General features: G+C 37.0%; 1 protein-coding gene across 1 annotated transcript in view; it reads left to right on the top strand.

Moving 5' to 3' along the window:
• Positions 1–18,043, top strand: part of LOC126468798 (protein obstructor-E-like) — an 83,113-nt gene that overhangs the window by 58,796 nt on the left and 6,274 nt on the right. The window contains exons 2-4 of the mRNA XM_050096579.1: positions 1,403–1,621; positions 6,748–6,942; positions 16,111–16,300. Of these exons, the coding sequence (XP_049952536.1) occupies positions 1,403–1,621; positions 6,748–6,942; positions 16,111–16,300 (604 nt within the window). The remainder of the gene's footprint in view (positions 1–1,402; positions 1,622–6,747; positions 6,943–16,110; positions 16,301–18,043) is intronic.

Genomic DNA, 18,043 nt, shown 5'->3' on the forward strand with positions numbered 1-18,043 from the left:
GTTTTAATTACAAATACTGTGTTCATTAAAAAAGAACTACCCAGTAAGATGAGGTCAACAGTGGCCAATCATTCTGTCCTAGCAACAATTTATGACTGGCAAAATTGAATTGTACAGGAAAATTTACAATCTGTTTTCACCATTTTCAAGGAAGGCATGCAATACTGCATGTTACTTTGGACACAAGTAGACTTTATTCCCCTCCATGTATCTCTACAGTCTTCAGTTTTGTCTGGAAATGTATAATAAATGTAATATGGCATGCAGTAGCACTCTTCCTTACGGTATGATGGGAAAAATCGTAGGGAAGCTCATGCTAAGTAGAAATCTCAATTCATTGCTACAGTGCCTGATAAGATGTTTTTATTTCTTGTCTAAGAGTATATTTATAAATTGTTTATAAATGTATTTCACAAAGATATTCGTTTTGATATACATGGTGATTCATGAAGATATGCAAATATTTTGTGTTATTCTATTAGTAAAAATAAAGAGAAAAATTCATGTAAACATAGGTCCACCAATATTTAGTTACAGAGTTATGGCTAATAAAAGATTTTGCCTGAAATTTAGCAACTTCACTAATATGAAGCCATCACAAAACTGTACGAGATTAAAGTAAGGCACAATTTCCATTTATCTTGTTGTTATTGATCTGGATAATCTAATAAAACATGTCTCAGAAGTGTATCTGCAGTAGTTTGCCAAAACATCCAGAGAAGCACAGACGTAAGTTCATAAAATTTTTAATTTATTAACTACTTGGCCCCAATTTTTTTTTTTTTTTTTTTTTTTTAATTACAGACAACTGCACAAAGTTTGAAAGAGAAATTGTAGAGAATTTAATTTTGGAAAAATGATGGTAATAATGTTAACTGAAACTGTATGAATGTGTCAGATAATCTGCTTTTATTAATACCATAGCACACGCGAATTCATGTTAAACAGGTAAAAACAAAGCTCAATGTTATGGAAGTTATACAGTGTACATACAATTTTATGATACATTCACAATAAATGTTCAAACATGTCTCCATCAAGTTCAATGCATTTAGCTGCACATGTGAACAGATTTTGTTGCTCATTTCAGTTTCACAGGGTTGTTCTTAATTTCGTGTATTGCATTCATAATGCGAGCAAGTAATGCCTCACATGTATTGACTTTGTCCTTATAAACTATGTCTTTCATCCATCCCCATACATAAAAATCGTGTCATCATATTACCAAAGTTGATAACTCCACAACTAAACATTTGTGGACCTATGTTTATATGAACTTCTTTCTTTAGTTTTACTTGTAGAATAACATACTAAAATACCTGTGTATCTTCGTGAACCACCCTGTACAGTTTACATGTTAGTTATTATCTTTCACTGATCTCAGTTCCTCTCTCTTCCACAGTTTTAGGACAACTGCGTGGAGGTGGTGGGTTCACGTGCCCAGAAAAGAATGGACGATTTCCAAGTCCACAACAGTGTGATGCATATATTGAGTGTGAAGAAGGTGTTGCAACAGAAAAACTATGTCCAGATGGACTCCTTTTTAATCCGAAGGCACGTTTCTTCGCATATCCCTGTCAGTATCCTGTAAATGTTGACTGTGAAGGAAGATCAGCTCTACGTGAGTATCTCTCTCTCTCTCTCTCTCTCTCTCTCTCTCTCTCTCTCTCTCTATCTATCTATCTATTTATTTTTTTTGTTAGTTTTAAGCTTTCGGGTTTGACTGTTTCATACTTTTGCTGTTAAAATATATTTCCTTAATGCAAAAACACTTACACAAACAAAATGTAAATATTAAGCTGAAAACGTAGTTTCAGAAATATGGAATAAGTGCACTAAATTTTGTGTCACATTGTTTACTCTTAAATTATGAGGAAAGACAATACACCATAGTAAAATTTTGAAAAAAAGAATAAATTACATTACACTGGCTAAATAAAATGTGCACAAATAGGTGAACCAAAGGGACAAGAGAATGTAGAATGATCTAAGTAATTTTGAACAACTTGCTAAAGTTTCAGGATATTTTAAAATAATATTTGCAAAACAATTTCCAGTTCTGTATACTACAGGCATCTTATATTTATGCATGTCATTTGACACTGGGTGGTTGGGAAGGACGTGAGACAGGGTTGTAGTCTCTCCCTGATGTTATTCAATCTGTATTTTGAGCAAGCAGTAAAGAAAACTAAAGAAAAATTCAGAGTAGGTATTAAAATCCATGGAGAAGAAATAAAAACTTTGAGGTTCACCAATGACATTGTAATTATGTCAGAGACAGCAAAGGACTTGGAAGAGCAGTTGAACGGAATGGACAGTATCTTGAAAGGAGGATGTAAGATGAACATCAACAAAAGCAAAACGAGGATAATGGAATGTAGTCGAATTAAGTCAGATGATGCTGAGGGAATTAGATTAGGAAATGAGACACTTAAAGTAGTAAAGGAGTTTTGCTATTTGGGGAGCAAAATAACTGATAATGGTCAAAGTAGAGAGGATATAAAATGTAGACTGGTAATGGCAAGGAAAGCGTTTCTGAAGAAGAGAAATTTGTTAACATAGAGTATAGATTTAAGTGTCAGGAAGTCATTTCTGAAAGTATTTGTATAGAGCGTAGCCATGTTTGGTAGTGAAACATGGATGATAAATAGTTCGGACAAGCAGAGAATAGAAGCTTTTGAAATGTGGTGCTACAGAAGAATGCTGAAAATTAGACGGGTAGATCACATAACTAATGAGGAGGCATTGAATAGAATTGGGGAGGAGTTTGTGGAATAACTTGAGAAGAAGAAGGGACCGGTTGGTAGGACATGTTCTGAGGCATCAAGGGATCACAAATTTAGCATTGGAGGGCAGCATGGAGGGTAAAAATCGTAGAGGGAGACCAAGAGATGAATACACTAAGCGGATTCAGAAGGATGTAGGTTGCAGTAGGTACTGGGAGATGATGAAACTTGCACAGGATAGAGTAGCATGGAGAGCTGCATCAAACCAGTCTCAGGACTGAAGACCACAACAACAACAACGATACTCCTGATTTCTGTTCCTTGCTACAAGCATCACCAGTATGAGAAGATGGAAGTAAATTTCCATGTATATAGAAGATAGCTTCATGAGATGTGTTCTGGACATGATACAACAATCTAATTACACAAATTCACAGAGAACATAAAATATACAATTCCCTCAAACTGAATAAGGTAGTTTATGGGTTAGCCATCTACCTATTAAAAGATATACCTAACTTCATTTAAATGCAAATACTTCAAGGAAAATAATTTTTTGTCACCAGTCAAAGTTAACCCATGGTTGGGGTAGCTTTGTCAGCATCCACACTGTTAATGAAGAGTACTTACCTGGTCAAAATATCCCTAGCTGGAGTGCAAATTAATCAAGACTATGATATATAAATATGAATTTATATTTCAAAAAATAATTTAACCAATCACAATAAAGCCACAGCACAGTTATTCTTAGCCATATACCATTTATGGTAAAAATATAACACATAGGTATTGAACTAACTTTGAACTTAATGCAACCTGAACTAGCAATAACCTCCCTATCATTTAATGTAGAGAAAAGCCTTCAAGTTTTTTTTCTGAGAAATGTAAATCACACTCCAAAATATCTGGTTTACTAAGAAAAAAAGTTATATACTCAATTCTGGCCACACAATCTTATTTTCCAGTTTCCTTAGAAACCTAACAAGAAATTGTGAGCCACTTGTCTCTTGAATTTCAACCACAAAGTACTTGTGTCTACTGTGTGTTGTTGACACATTAACGATAACCATCATTGGATTTTACACTTCATTGAGTCTTTCTTGAATTCCCCAGAACTTTAGCAGTGTCTTTAGCTGTTCCTTCTACATTACTATCGGCTGTGAGAAAAGAATAAAGTAAAATAACCTAACTGGTTCAAAAGAGCAATAGTAAAAACCGAGAAAAAGAACAAAATATGTGAATGAGATATTACACAATCATACACTATTTTACCTGTAGTTAATGGATGAAAACCTGGAATATTGTTCTCACTGGAAGGGTAATCTGGATTCTCTGCAAGATCCTCCACACACAAACTCTTTCCTGCTGTGACATTTACTTTGCGAGGCAGGGTGTTTCACTCCATCTCTCATGGCTTTAAATATGGATACTGTTGGACTACTTTCATCCATGTCAAAGTTGCTTTGTCCAGGTTGATGGCTCAGTGCTTGATCTTGCTTAAAAGTTCAGATATCACATTTTCCTCGAATAAGATTCTGACTTACAGTTTCATTTTATTGTATACTTTTGATTTTATCATACACGGTTGATGATAATGTTTGGCAACCATCTTTTGGCAAAATTTGCGAGCTGTTCATGAAGCCACTTTTCCAGTCATTCAAAATCTGTCTCTAATATTTCTTTATGATGCCATAAAATGCTACATCCAAAGATTGGCACACACACACACACACACACACACACACACACACACACACACACACACACACACACACACACACACACAACAAAGATGATGAGACTTACCAAACAAAAGCGCTGGCAGGTCGATAGACACACAAACAAACACAAACATACACATAAAATTCAAGCTTTCGCAACAAACGGTTGCTTCATCGGGAAAGAGGGAAGGAGAGGGAAAGACGAAAGGATGTGGGTTTTAAGGGAGAGGGTAAGGAGTCATTCCAATCCCGGGAGCGGAAAGACTTACGTTAGGGGGAAAAAAAGGACAGGTATACACTCACGCGCACACACACACATATCCATCCGCACATACACAGACACAAGCAGATAAGTCTTTCCGCTCCCGGGATTGGAATGTCTCCTTACCCTCTCCCTTAAAACCCACATCTTTTCGTCTTTCCCTCTCCTTCCCTCTTTCCTGATGAAGCAACTGTTTGTTGCGAAAGCTTGAATTTTGTGTGTATGTTTGTGTTTGTTTGTGTGTCTATCGACCTGCCAGCGCTTTTGTTTGGTAAGTATCATCATCTTTGTTTTTAGATATATTTTTCCCATGTGGAATGTTTCCCTCTATTATATACTATTCTGGGATGTGCCCAAAGCAATGTTATTGTTGACAGCTGCTTGTCTCACTTTAGGAGTAAAGTCATATGAGAGATTATCTCCAATAAACACAATTTTGCCCTCAAGCTTTATAACATGTGGAAGAAATGATTTCATTAATCAATTAGCAAATATGTTGTGATCAAACCAGCCAAACTGACTCTTGATTGTACTTGGTTATGCTAGACTCCCTTACATCCAAGTTTGGCACGAATGTTGAGACTTATAAACTACTAGTGAAAGAAGAACCTCTCCTGCTGCAAAGCCACAAAACATTAAAAAAAAAAAAATACTAATTTTACTGGTCTTTTGCCTGTACTGCGTATTTCACCTCTCAGTTGAAAACTCACTTCCTCACACTCAGATCATCACAGAAGTTGGTTGCCTCAAAGTTAATAATTCTCTCTGTGGGAACAACAATGTCTTCATTTTCATCTTGAAGGGGCTGTTCTAGATTAATGAAATATTCCTAGATTACCTCTAGCATAATTCCTGCTTTTCATGCCTGATATTCTGACATTTTATGAAATGTGAGAGGCTCTTCATGTCTGCTTAGAAATGTGTGTGCTCAATCAATTTCTAACAAATTATTCTTACCAAACCGTTTAACTAAGCCACTGCAAGATATCTTTAATCAAAGCTATCAAAAGGGAAATGCCATTCACCAACAACGACAGCATGCCACACCAAAGCTATCTCCCCTTAGTTGAAAATATAGTGAGCTTGCCGAAATGTTTTTCATGTCTGTTGGGAAGCCTATTAATTAATGCTCCTTTGACTTTATTATGTGTTTTAGCAGCTGCAGTTATTGATACGGTACCTGTTTTATCTTCTTTTACTGCTAATTGAATGTTTTCTGGAGAAGCACTGTTATATCTTCTTGCTGAAGACAATCTTTTTGTACGCTCTTAATGCCTACACCTTGAGAGCACAAAAATATTGCATAACACAAGAAATGCCACTGAAATGGTTCTTTTTGTGTGACAGGGATACACTGACTACTAGTCAAGGCATCATCCACAAAACCTAACAAACATGCAGTGCTCAATAAAATGTAATTTTAACATTTTATGCATCAATTTTTAAACAAAATACTACATAAATATTATCATTAGTTATATTAACCCACTATAACAGCCAGGGAAATCACATCTTATGTTATTGATACAGTTAGATTTAGCTAGACAATGAAAGTAAAGAGAATGTAACATCCAATAAATCTGCCAGCTAAGACTGGACATGAATGCTTTTGGTGGATGTATTTTGTGCTGCCATCAAGTGAATACATGTAGAAAGACGGCAACAAGACTGTGCTTGACTACGTTCAGAAATTTCAGTGAGCCACTGAAACTTTTTCATAATTTTTGGTCAAAGTAAAACACGGAGTCAAAGCACCCCATCTGACAGTAGGCCTGCTTAATGATATGCAAAATATACTGTTTACACTGAATAAATTAAATGCTTTCTCAGCATTGTAGTTTTGTTCAGTAGCAAAAGTATACAATTTTCATTGACTTTTATAAAAAAAAATGAAATCAGTATGCAATGTGGAATTATTGTAGAATAATGACTTCATAAAACACTAGGGAATAGTTTGATTTTTAACAAAATTATTGTAGAGATCATGTTTCATGTCAATAATCATCTCCAATGTTTTTAAACTAATGTTCTCATACAGAGCCACCACAATCAACAGAGGACTGCCCAAGGCAGTACGGCTACTTCCTTCGCGGTGATACTTCAAATTGTGGCAAGTTTGTTAACTGTGCCGCTGGTGTTGGATATGAATTTGACTGCCCGGAAGGCCTAGCATTTAATGCAGATACCCTTCTTTGTGATTGGCCGGACCAAGTGCCAACCTGTGATGCAGAAGGTCAGTATTGCACATAAAACTTCTGCTGAATGATATATTTAGTAATAAATTAAAAATATGACAGAATATTGCTCACTGCAATAGAATTTCACTTTGTTTGAGTTCTGAGTAAAAATTTTCCCAAGACAGATTTTAGATTATGTGACTACATTTAAGCAACTGTACCATGTAAAACAAAGTTTATATGGAATTTGTGTTTATGAAAGCTGTTAATGAAATATAGTGTTTGTTTCGCGCTGCAAACTGCACATTTAAATCATAGATCTCCATATAACTAGCTGGATTAGACACCTCAAGAATCAGAGGGAAAAAGCCAAATTTGGTAAAACACACTGGAGTACTAATAAACATTCTAAATTATGAATATTTTATTTGTAGTGTGGTTGAGTAATGTGATATTTGTACTTTAAAAATATGTTTTCCCAAATGAAGGAGCTGAGATAAAGAATATATCAGTAACAAGTATTTCAGAGCACTGCTCTAACCCTGAATTAACTCAACATACACAATAATGTATTTCATTTTCTGTTTCTACTATTGCTACTATCGATGATGGTCGAAGTAGAGAGGACATAAAATGTAGACTGGCAATGGCAAGGAAAGCGTTACTGAAGAAGAGAAATTTGTTAACATCGAGTATAGATTTAAGTGTCAGGAAGTCGTTTCTGAAAGTATTTGTATGGAGTGTAGCCATGTATGGTAGTGAAACATGGATGATAACTAGTTTGGACAAGAAGAGAATAGAAGCTTTCGAAATGTGGTGCTACAGAAGAATGCTGAAGATAAGGTGGGTAGATCATGTAACTAATGAGGAGGTATTGAATAGGATTGGTGAGAAGAGAAGTTTGTGGCACAACTTGACAAGAAGAAGGGATCGGTTGGTAGGTCATGTTTTGAGGCATCGAGGGATCACAAATTTAGCATTGGAGGGCACCGTGGAGGGTAAAAATCGTAGAGGGAGACCAAGAGATGAATACACTAAGCAGATTCAGAAGGATGTAGGTTGCAGTAGGTACTGGGAGATGAAGAAGCTTGCACAGGATAGAGTAGCATGGAGAGCTGCATCAAACCGGTCTCAGGACTGAAGACCACAACAACAACAACACTATTTCCAAAAAAGTAACAGACAGGGTATGATAGCAATTTATTTCAATGAAAATATAGATTTTACTGTTAATCTGACTTAATTTGAATGAAAAAAACTGTGATACTTCAGCTATAAAAATTATCAAGTTCAATTTATGTACTGCTACAGTTGGCTATAATCATCTTAAATAAACTAGGATCACTGCTACAAATAAATGTATAAATAGAATATGATTTGATAATTTGTGGAGACTTTAACATTGACTTCCTAACAAAGAGTATAAACAAAGAGGGCCTTTTCGATCTTGCTACATCCTGCAATTTAAATGCACTACCAAATATAACAAATATTTGCAAAACAACATTAGATCAGTTTCTAGTCAAGACGAGTTTAAACAATATTTCAGCAAAAATTTTCATTGCAGGCTTAAATGATCATCTAGCTCAAACACAATGCTATAAGTAAACTGCTGTACTGGGACGAACATTTCTCTAAGAACCACACATAGATGACACAGTAAGGAAACAAACTACTTCAACAGATTACTAAACAACTAAAAACTGTCACACATTTATAATATTAATGACCTAAATGAAAATGTTACACTTTCATAACTGTATTAAACCATAAGTTTCACATGCTGCATTTCTATAGAAAATTGTAACCATAAGGAGCAATTCTAGAACAAACAGCTGGATAATAAGGAGAATATGGGTTTCATGCCTAGAGAAGAGACTATTCTATAAAATGTGTGACTTGCATAGTTTCCTCACCTGAATTACACCAATGTTATTACAAATATGAAGTAACACGAGTAGAAAAAAGAATGCGTAATGATAAATCTTCTCCTCCTCTCTCTATACAGGATAGTCAGAAACACTCTGAAAAGTTTGTAAGGGTGTTCCAGGGTAGGTTGTGCTGAGAAATAATAGTTAAGAAAAAAATTTGATACATTGTGCCATTTCAGAGTCAATTAGCATTGAAGTTAGCTATTCAGGCTGTGGTGCACGCAAATTCAAGCGCCTGCCAGATACAATTAGTGTCCATTGTTCTCATGGCATAGATGATAGCCCATAAGACTGCTCAGCATTTGGCACAGGTGTGATTCTTACTACTGTCCTATGTCCAATATTTGTATCGCTCTCTTGTTCAGTTTTAGGAAATTGAATGGGGTCTCTAGCGAGCTGCTTGAATTTGCACACACAGCAGGCTCATTGGCTAACTTCAATGCTAATTATCTCTGAAATCATGCAAACATCGATTTTTCTTCTTGACAGTTATTTCTCAGCACAACCTACTCTGCAACAACCTTCCAAGCTTTTCAGACTGTTTCTGATCACCCTGTATGCAAACTGAAGTTGCCTGCTCCCTTCTGTCTGTATTTTTGGGCTATCTCAGGACTTACTGTTGGGCTTTTGATCTGGTTTCCACTGATAGATAGACTAATTCACAAGGAGGGTTCATGCTTGTAATTTGTAAATATTACACATAAATTTGCAGAAATATAATAAATTAGACTCCTGCCATTGTGAAAATATGCCACTGGCTTCTAGGGGGAATGACAGCACTTGGAACCACAGTTCTGTGCAGTATGATGCAGCCATGGCCAAACTGACTACACAAGAACACACTGCTTCCTTTGATGTACTGACAACAGGTAGCATGTGTTTGGTTTGATGTGGTCTGTGTCAATGAAACTTAACATATTCACATATTAAGTCTAAGGACACCAAAATTATAATGAAGACTGGTTAACAAACTTCAATTTTACCTGCTCATAAATATTAATAAATTCAACAAGGAAAAACACTTGGGCACAGTGTTCTTGACACCTTAAATATGTAGGATGGAATGGGATTCAGAAATTCCTTGCAGATGACTACATATCATTATGAAAGATTTCTACATGTGATTGGGGACACATTTCGAAAAGGACTACTAGTTTTAGGAAAAAAAGGCAGTGAAATGTCAAAGGAAAACCTTCGAGAACAACTGCATGGAAAAAAACCATCTGTGGTTTTTACTTTTTTTATTGACAAAGTAACTCATTTTCTGAGGAACTGTATCAGCAAGGGATGCAACTTTCGTTTGTTTACATAGACAGTTTCTTTCCAGCAGTGCAGCAGCAGGTGACTAAACTTTCAGCTTTCTGTTTTCCTTCATTCAGACCCAGGTGTGAACATGAATCTTTGTCAGGGTGAAAAAGTCTGCCAGTAAGATAAAATTGCAGCAATGAATCTCAACAATGAATCAGTGCATACTAAGGTTTCACGAGGAGTGCTGTCATGAGTGATCAAGTGTGCCTCTCACAACAGGAGTACTAAGGCCATCTCTGATAAATGATATGCTTTTTTTTAAAAAGAAAAACAACACCCACACACACACTAATTAACACAGAATATTTACATTGGTTGTAAACATATTAGACTTATCAAATGCAAACTGGCTGAACTATGATTAACTGAAGTCCCTCATGTTTTATGTCTGTGCGTGAAAGCAAATCTCAGGAACTACCTTGAGAATTTTATACAGTTTTCACAATTAAAGACCTCCATTCAGGAGGAAGGTTTTGCTATAAGACTTAGTACTGCTATATCAGACAAGTTGTGCAGCTGCAGCTACTTAGTTCTACCTGTGTGTAGCTGGGACAGATGTATTGAAAACTTTAGTTTCAATTTATAAAAAAGGTAGGAGAGAATGTAAATTACACTACTGGCCATTAAAATTGCTACACCAAGAAGAAATGCAGATAATAACGGGTATTCATTGGACAAATATATTTTTCTAGAACTGACATGTGATTACATTTTCACGCAATTTGGGTGCATAGATCCTGAGAAATCAGTACCCAAAACAACCACCTCTGGCCGTAATAACGGCCTTGATACGCCTGGGCATTGAGTCAAACAGAGCTTGGACGGCGTGTACAGGTACAGCTGCCCATGCAGCTTCAACATAATACCACAATTCATCAAGAGTAGTGACTGGCGTATTGTGACGAGTCATTTGCTCGGCCACCATTGACCAGAGGTTTTCAATTGGTGAGAGATCTGGAGAATGTGCTGGCCAGGGCAGCAGTCGAACATTTTCTGTATCCAGAAAGGCCCGTACAGGACCTGCAACATGCGGTCGTGCATTATCCTGGTGAAATGTAGGGTTTCGCAGGGATGGAATGAATGGTAGAGCCACGGGTCGTAACGCATCTGAAATGTAACGTCCACTGTTCAAAGTGCCGTCAATGCGAACAAGAGGTGACCGAGACGTGTAACGAATGGCACCCCATACCATCACGCCATGTGATACGACAGTATGGCGATGACAAATACACACTTCCAATGTGCGTTCACCGCGATGTCGCCAAACACGGATGTCACCATCATAATGCTGTAAACAGAACCTGGATTCATCTGAAAAAATGATGTTTTGCCATTCGTGCATCCAGGTTCGTCGTTGAGTACACCATCGCAGGCGCTCCGGTCTGTGATGCAGCGTCAAGGGTAACCGCAGCTATGGTCTCAAAGCTGATAGTCCATACGGCTGTAAACTTCATCGAACTGTTCGTGCAGATGGTTGTTGTTTTGCAAATGTCCATATCTGTTGACTCAGGGATTGAGACATGGCTGCACGATCCGTTACAGCCATGGGGATAAGATGCCTGTCATCTCAACTGCTAGTGATACGAGGCCGTTGGGATCCAGCACGGCATTCTGTATTATCCTCCTGAACTCACCGATTCCATATTCTGCCAACAGTAATTTGGATCTCTACCAACGCGAGCAGCAATGTCACGATACAATAAACTGCAATCGCAATAGGCTACAATCCGACCTTTATCAAAGTCAGAAACAGGATGGTACGCCTTTCTCCTCCTTACATGACGCATCACAACAACGTTTCACCAGGCAACGCTGGTCAACTGCTGTTTGTGTACGAGAAATCGGTTGGAAACTTTCCTCATGTCAGCACGTTGTAGGTGTCGCCACCGGCGCCAACCTTGTGTGAATGCTCTGAAAAGCTAATCATTTGCATATCACAGTATCTTCTTCCTGTCGGGTAAATTTCGCGTCTGTAGCACGTCATCTTTGAGGTGTAGCAATTTTAATGGCCAGTAGTGTACTAAAGGCCCATTACAATTTCCTCTTGAATTTTAGAAAGATTAGGAAAATTATGTATGACAAACATATGGAATTTATAAACAAAACAAAAAACTCTATGTAAAAAGTAACACGAACTCAGATATAAGAGATTAGTAATATAATGCATTTCCCAGATGCAGTAGTTTGTAGCACCACAGGTGCTAAAGATCCAAATTTCAAGTTTCCATAAAATTTCTCTAGTGTTTTGTCAGCAGGCACCCAAAAAATTAATGAATTAAAGGATGAACTATAATAATCTCTTACATCAAATGTAAAATGATGATAACGTTGGCGAGACAGACTGAAATAAAAATTATGAAACAGTCCACTATTCAAGATCAGAAAGATAGATATACAACAGAAATTAGAAGAGATTCTCCAGATGTGGAGATAACAGAAACCTGGTTAAGCCCGAATAATGGCAGGCTGAAGGTACAGCTAACTGAAGCAGTGGCAGGAGGAGGATATACGAAGCTAATTGTATGAATTTCTTAAAGATACAATAATGAATGATTGGGCATAAGAGAGATTAAGAAATATTAAATACCAGTGACCCACTCCAGCTTTGCACGATTAGCACTATTGTATGTATTGTATGTTAACTGGGGACCTAGAAACGACGGAGAGGCTCCGTCCCCGCCGCAGCCACAGTGGTCCACAACCCCACGACAACTACCGCAGTCCACTTCACCCCTCCGCCACCCCACACCGAACCCAGGGTTATTGTGCGGTTCGGCTTACCTGGCAAGCACTTTGCCGTTAGACTACCACATCCAACTTCAATATGGATCTGTGGCAACACAGACTATAGTTCAGCATGGAATCCGAACCATGACTCGCTTCTATCGAATGTCTAGATGGTTATGAGGTGAATACTAGGTTAAATTATAGAGTGAAAAATTTTTGGTCTGACTGTGATTTGATCCCGTGACCTTTCAGTTTTCAGGCAGCTGCTTTACCAATGCAATATAAGGATCGACTTAGATTCCACTCAAGCTACACAGTTCTCTGGTTGCTGTACTGCTATTTGGTAATGCCATCATTTTTACAGCAGCAGCAGTAGCAGCAGACTTTAATTCAGCATAGTTCAACCAATATCAACAAAATATTTATAAATTACACACAAATCTTCCTCATGAATTTATACATTAGTCAAATCTGGATCAAAATCTTTACAGTACTTCCTCATATTATGCTAAACATAAAGACAGAAGTGAGAAGGGATATATGTGTGTATGTGTGTATGTGTGTGTGTGTGTGTGTGTGTGTGTGTGTGTGTGAGAGAGAGATAGAGAGAGAGAGAGAGAGAGAGAGAGAGAGAGAGAGAGAGAGGGGGGGGGGGGGGGGGGGGGCAAGAGAATATATGGATGGAAAAGAGAAGAAGATATATACAGTTTGAAAAACTTATGGAATGGCAAAATTGTAGTATGCGAAAATGTATCTGACTGACTATGCAGATGACTGTTCAGTTGCTCTTATGATCGGTAACATGAATGTTTATTTCATTTCATTTTATGAAATAAGTTGTCACGGCCTTTTTAAATGTACTGCACTGGATTCTCAGTGAATGATTTACAGGAGTTATACACTAGAATTGCACTTAAATCAAAATGCTTCCAATTTTGAGTACAATATGTCACAGTGCTGTAAATTCCCCAAATGTCTTGGTTTATTTGGTACCTATTAAACAGTGACAGTAACATGAAAATTCCAAATTTGGGTTATTTAAACCACCTGCATGTAACATTATGGCTTACCAGTACGAACATACTCATAAGCAGATTCAAATATTAATGACTATACAAGACGCGTATCGTCATTAAAATTTTGAACAAATGAGAGAGAAAGAGCAGTTGTTCTTAGTAAAAGTGAAAAATCTCTCTCTGGCATGGCAGAAGTACATCACTTTCCACAGAAATAAGTTTTTATACTTTTTGTGTGTGTGTGTCGACGACACAACCCTTCTGCTATATATAAGTTGTATCCTTTCCTCAAAAATTATTTACACTCTGCCAGAAATTTCCTTACAGTATCTACAATGAAGAAAATGCCATGCAAGAAGTGTATGCATCAAACAGCAGCAGCAAACTACACTCATGTTCAGAAAAAAAACAGAACACCCTGAATGACTAGACAGGACATTTGTATTCAAAGGACACGTACATTAGTATTATCTGCAAAAATGATTAGCATTTGAAGCACGTCGGCCTGCTGGTCCAAGGTCAACATCGATATTGCAGCGCAACACGACCTAATGGTAAAATGCCCTTCGGCTCTCCTCGTCACTATAAACCGAAGGTAATGGATCAATGTGACTTGAACAAACATGCAGGATGCCTTGTAGACGTACACATGAAACATACAGTCAAATAATGGAGTCTGAAAGAGGGTATGTTATTGGCATGAGAGAATGTGATGCATACATTACTGAACAGAGTATCAGCAAAAAGACGGATACACCTTTTAACTCCAGAATGTGAAATACTGGTCATGCAACTAGTTCAAGTAAATATGCACCAATGAAGACAACACATGAGCATATGATAGCAGACTTCATAATTGAGAGTCTGGACCACAGGGGCCCAAAGCACAGACACATTTTTGGGAAAGATAGATACACACACACACACACACACACACACACACACACACACACACACATTATGACCTATTCCAACACGTCTTTATCCTCACTATCATTATTTTCATTAAGCACACTCTGTAGCTAGAAGTTCAGATAAAACTACCTTACCTCCAGTTACAAGGTACTATTACTAAGTATGTAATGTAATGTAATGTAAACACTAAATTATGTTGGCAACCCAGATAACAACTGAGCTGTGTAGAGCAACAACAATATGCTTTGCACCTAAATGGAAATGAATATCCAAGAAAGTGATGAGATACATTTTTATGAATGTCATACATAGTATGTGAGCTTACAAATATAAAGCTGGTTCACCATCAGCTCAGCAGATGTCAGAGCATGCATATATGCTAAAATATAAAATTTATGATGGTGTGCTTCAGGCCCTTATGTTCTCAGTGCCTCAGCTACAAAAATATTACACAGAAACAGTGTCTAATAAGCTGTTTTCAACAAAACATAGCATAATTTATAGTGGTGCATATTCCAGGAACCCAAAAACTGTATTCTTTCACAAAATTTAACATTTTCATTGACAGTGAGACCTTTACATACAGTACTCTAGCTAAAACAGAGGAAGGAATTTATCATGACACTACTAAATGGACAATCTGGATTATCACCTGAAATGCGTTAGTATGAAGACAGAAACTTAAGAAGATATAGGACAAGAATCTGAACTCTTTTTTCCATCTCAGTTCTGAATCTGATGTCAAGCACAGAGAATTCATGCAACATAAGAGTTTTTAATGTACACAGTTGGACTTGCAACTTCAGGTAACATCCACAACCAGTAATCACACAAATTGAGGTATGATGCCAAGCACGACGGAAGTGACAGCTCGGCAAGCAATCGTCATCAAACAATGTGTGCAAGATACCTCACACATGTAGCCATATGGGGTGGAGTGCTGACCAGCATGGAAGTCATACCTATACCTGCCAGCAGGTGTTTATCAGTCAGGCTACAGATGATGTGGTTCTGTAATGTTTTGGCATACTTTGCAGCATCTTGTAGCATCACTGACATGTTGCTGTCCAGTGCCATCTGTTGGCTAGTTTTTACACTCTATTTTTGATTTCAGTAAAATTTCATGTCATTTCAGGCATGTGTGTCAAGGGTTACCTCTCTACCTACATTACTCCTTGAATTAGTGCATTTTCAAATGTTAAGACTTTTGGGTCACCCTCTACATCTCTGACTGAAATAATTTTGTTGCTGCTTACATAATTTATATGTTGTTGTATTGATGACATGCACAGAAGCACAAAACTACAGTTTTTATTGATCCTCACAGCCTTCCTTGGTTTTCGGTGTCCTGAACCAAATGGGAGATATGATGACTTCCAGTTCTTTAGAAGTCCAGCAGATTGCCAGAAGTATTTCATATGTGTCAATGGTCGACCTCGTCTGTACAGCTGTGGTGACGGAGATGCATTTAATGAAGAGTTTGGAGGCTGTGATGGTATAGAGAATGTCACAGCATGGTATGTTTCTGTTTTTATTCAAATCTTACATTTAACTGTAATAAACATTCTTCTTTTGATGGTAGTTCTTCATAGTAGGTACACTCTTTTTTACAATGATTTTCAAAGAATGTATTTAAGTTTGTTCATTCATTCATTCAGAGATTTATAAGTATATAATTTGATTATTATTATTATTATTCTCTGCAGTCATTTCCTTCCCACTGACTAATTTTCAACAAAGGAATACCTTAGTTATTGATTACAGTATCATGTTCCTATTTTTTTAATCAACAGGTAAATTAAATTTAATCTTTGTTTTAATCACTGCCATTAGCATTAGAAGATGTTTTAACTTGGGAATTATTATTACATAACTGGTATGTACATCTGTTATTGGAAGAAACACAGGAGTTTAAGAGTGACATCTGAACCACTATACCTTCTGTGGAGCATCAGTCCTGTTTGCCCAACTCAACTGTGCATTATTATTAGATATTAGATGACCCATATACTATTAGATACTATGTACCTGCAGTGCTCAGTCCCATGCTGCACAGCTGACCTCCCACAACAGAACATAATATCCACATAATGTTCCTACATTAAAACTCATTGTTTATTGTTGAATAGCTTCCAAAATGCTTATCCCTTGCAGAATTGCAGTCTCTGCTATGTGCAGCATATTGACTAGCATGTGGTCTCTAGTGGCCATAGCAGGTGACTGTTGCACCTCCAGCAGCCTCATGACAGTCAACTTGTTAAGACTGTCCAATACTTATCTGTAAGCTTTTTAACTGATCATTCAAGGATCCTGTCCAAGTCTTCCATATTTCATCTAAGTAAGGCCAAATGAATTAAATACATCCAGAACTCCTTTCCTCTTTGCAGACACTTCACGCAACAGTAGTTTAATAGCTTCAAGCATTTAAGAATTCAAATATTGTGCTATTGCTGAAGTGAACAACGAATATTCAGTCAAATATTTCAGCCATCTCCTACAGTCAAAAATATAGATGATATGTTTTATAGATGCACAACAAATCACAATAAACACACAGCTTCCCGGTATCGACATTCATTTATCAATGCACTGTGTTAAACAGATTCACATAAAAAGAATCCCATAAATTACATATGTGCAAAGGATTATATTAGTGGAGAAGACTGGCCACTTTAAATTGGTTCTACAGGATGTACCCAAACTCCATTAACAAAATTTCAGAGGTTTTTTGGGAAAATTTGCTGAGTATTCTGATATAAGGAATCCGTGGACTCCATTGGCTTGTTACTGAGTATTTTCATCTCATTTGATATCTTAACTTATCTCTGTATCTGTATTGCACTGAAAATATCCACACAACTATGCAAATGACGATGGTATGCTCTGTGTCTTGTTTGGAAACAAACTTGTTCCTTTCACTCATGGTAATTGCTGTTAACAAGAGTAATGTGCACATTAAATATCACTTTAAAGCTTGCTTCCTGTACAGCTCAATTCTGTTTATGGTTTATTTTTCTGGTGTTAGGTGTACAATAACTGTGATACACAGCAGTATCTACATCACAATAATTTTGCACCTATACATAGGTGCCTATGAGAAAACAGTTGCTTCCATGTTGTAATGGATTGCATTTTCATCGTTGTGAAGTGCTTTTCACAAGAACAAAGGTAACTAACAAACCGAATAAATCGTGATTTATATTACTCAGTAATGACCACTGGAGACCATGGATTCCTTATACCAAAATACTTGGAAAACA

Source organism: Schistocerca serialis, chromosome 1 (assembly GCF_023864345.2).
Source record: "Schistocerca serialis cubense isolate TAMUIC-IGC-003099 chromosome 1, iqSchSeri2.2, whole genome shotgun sequence".
NCBI lineage: Eukaryota > Metazoa > Arthropoda > Insecta > Orthoptera > Acrididae > Schistocerca > Schistocerca serialis.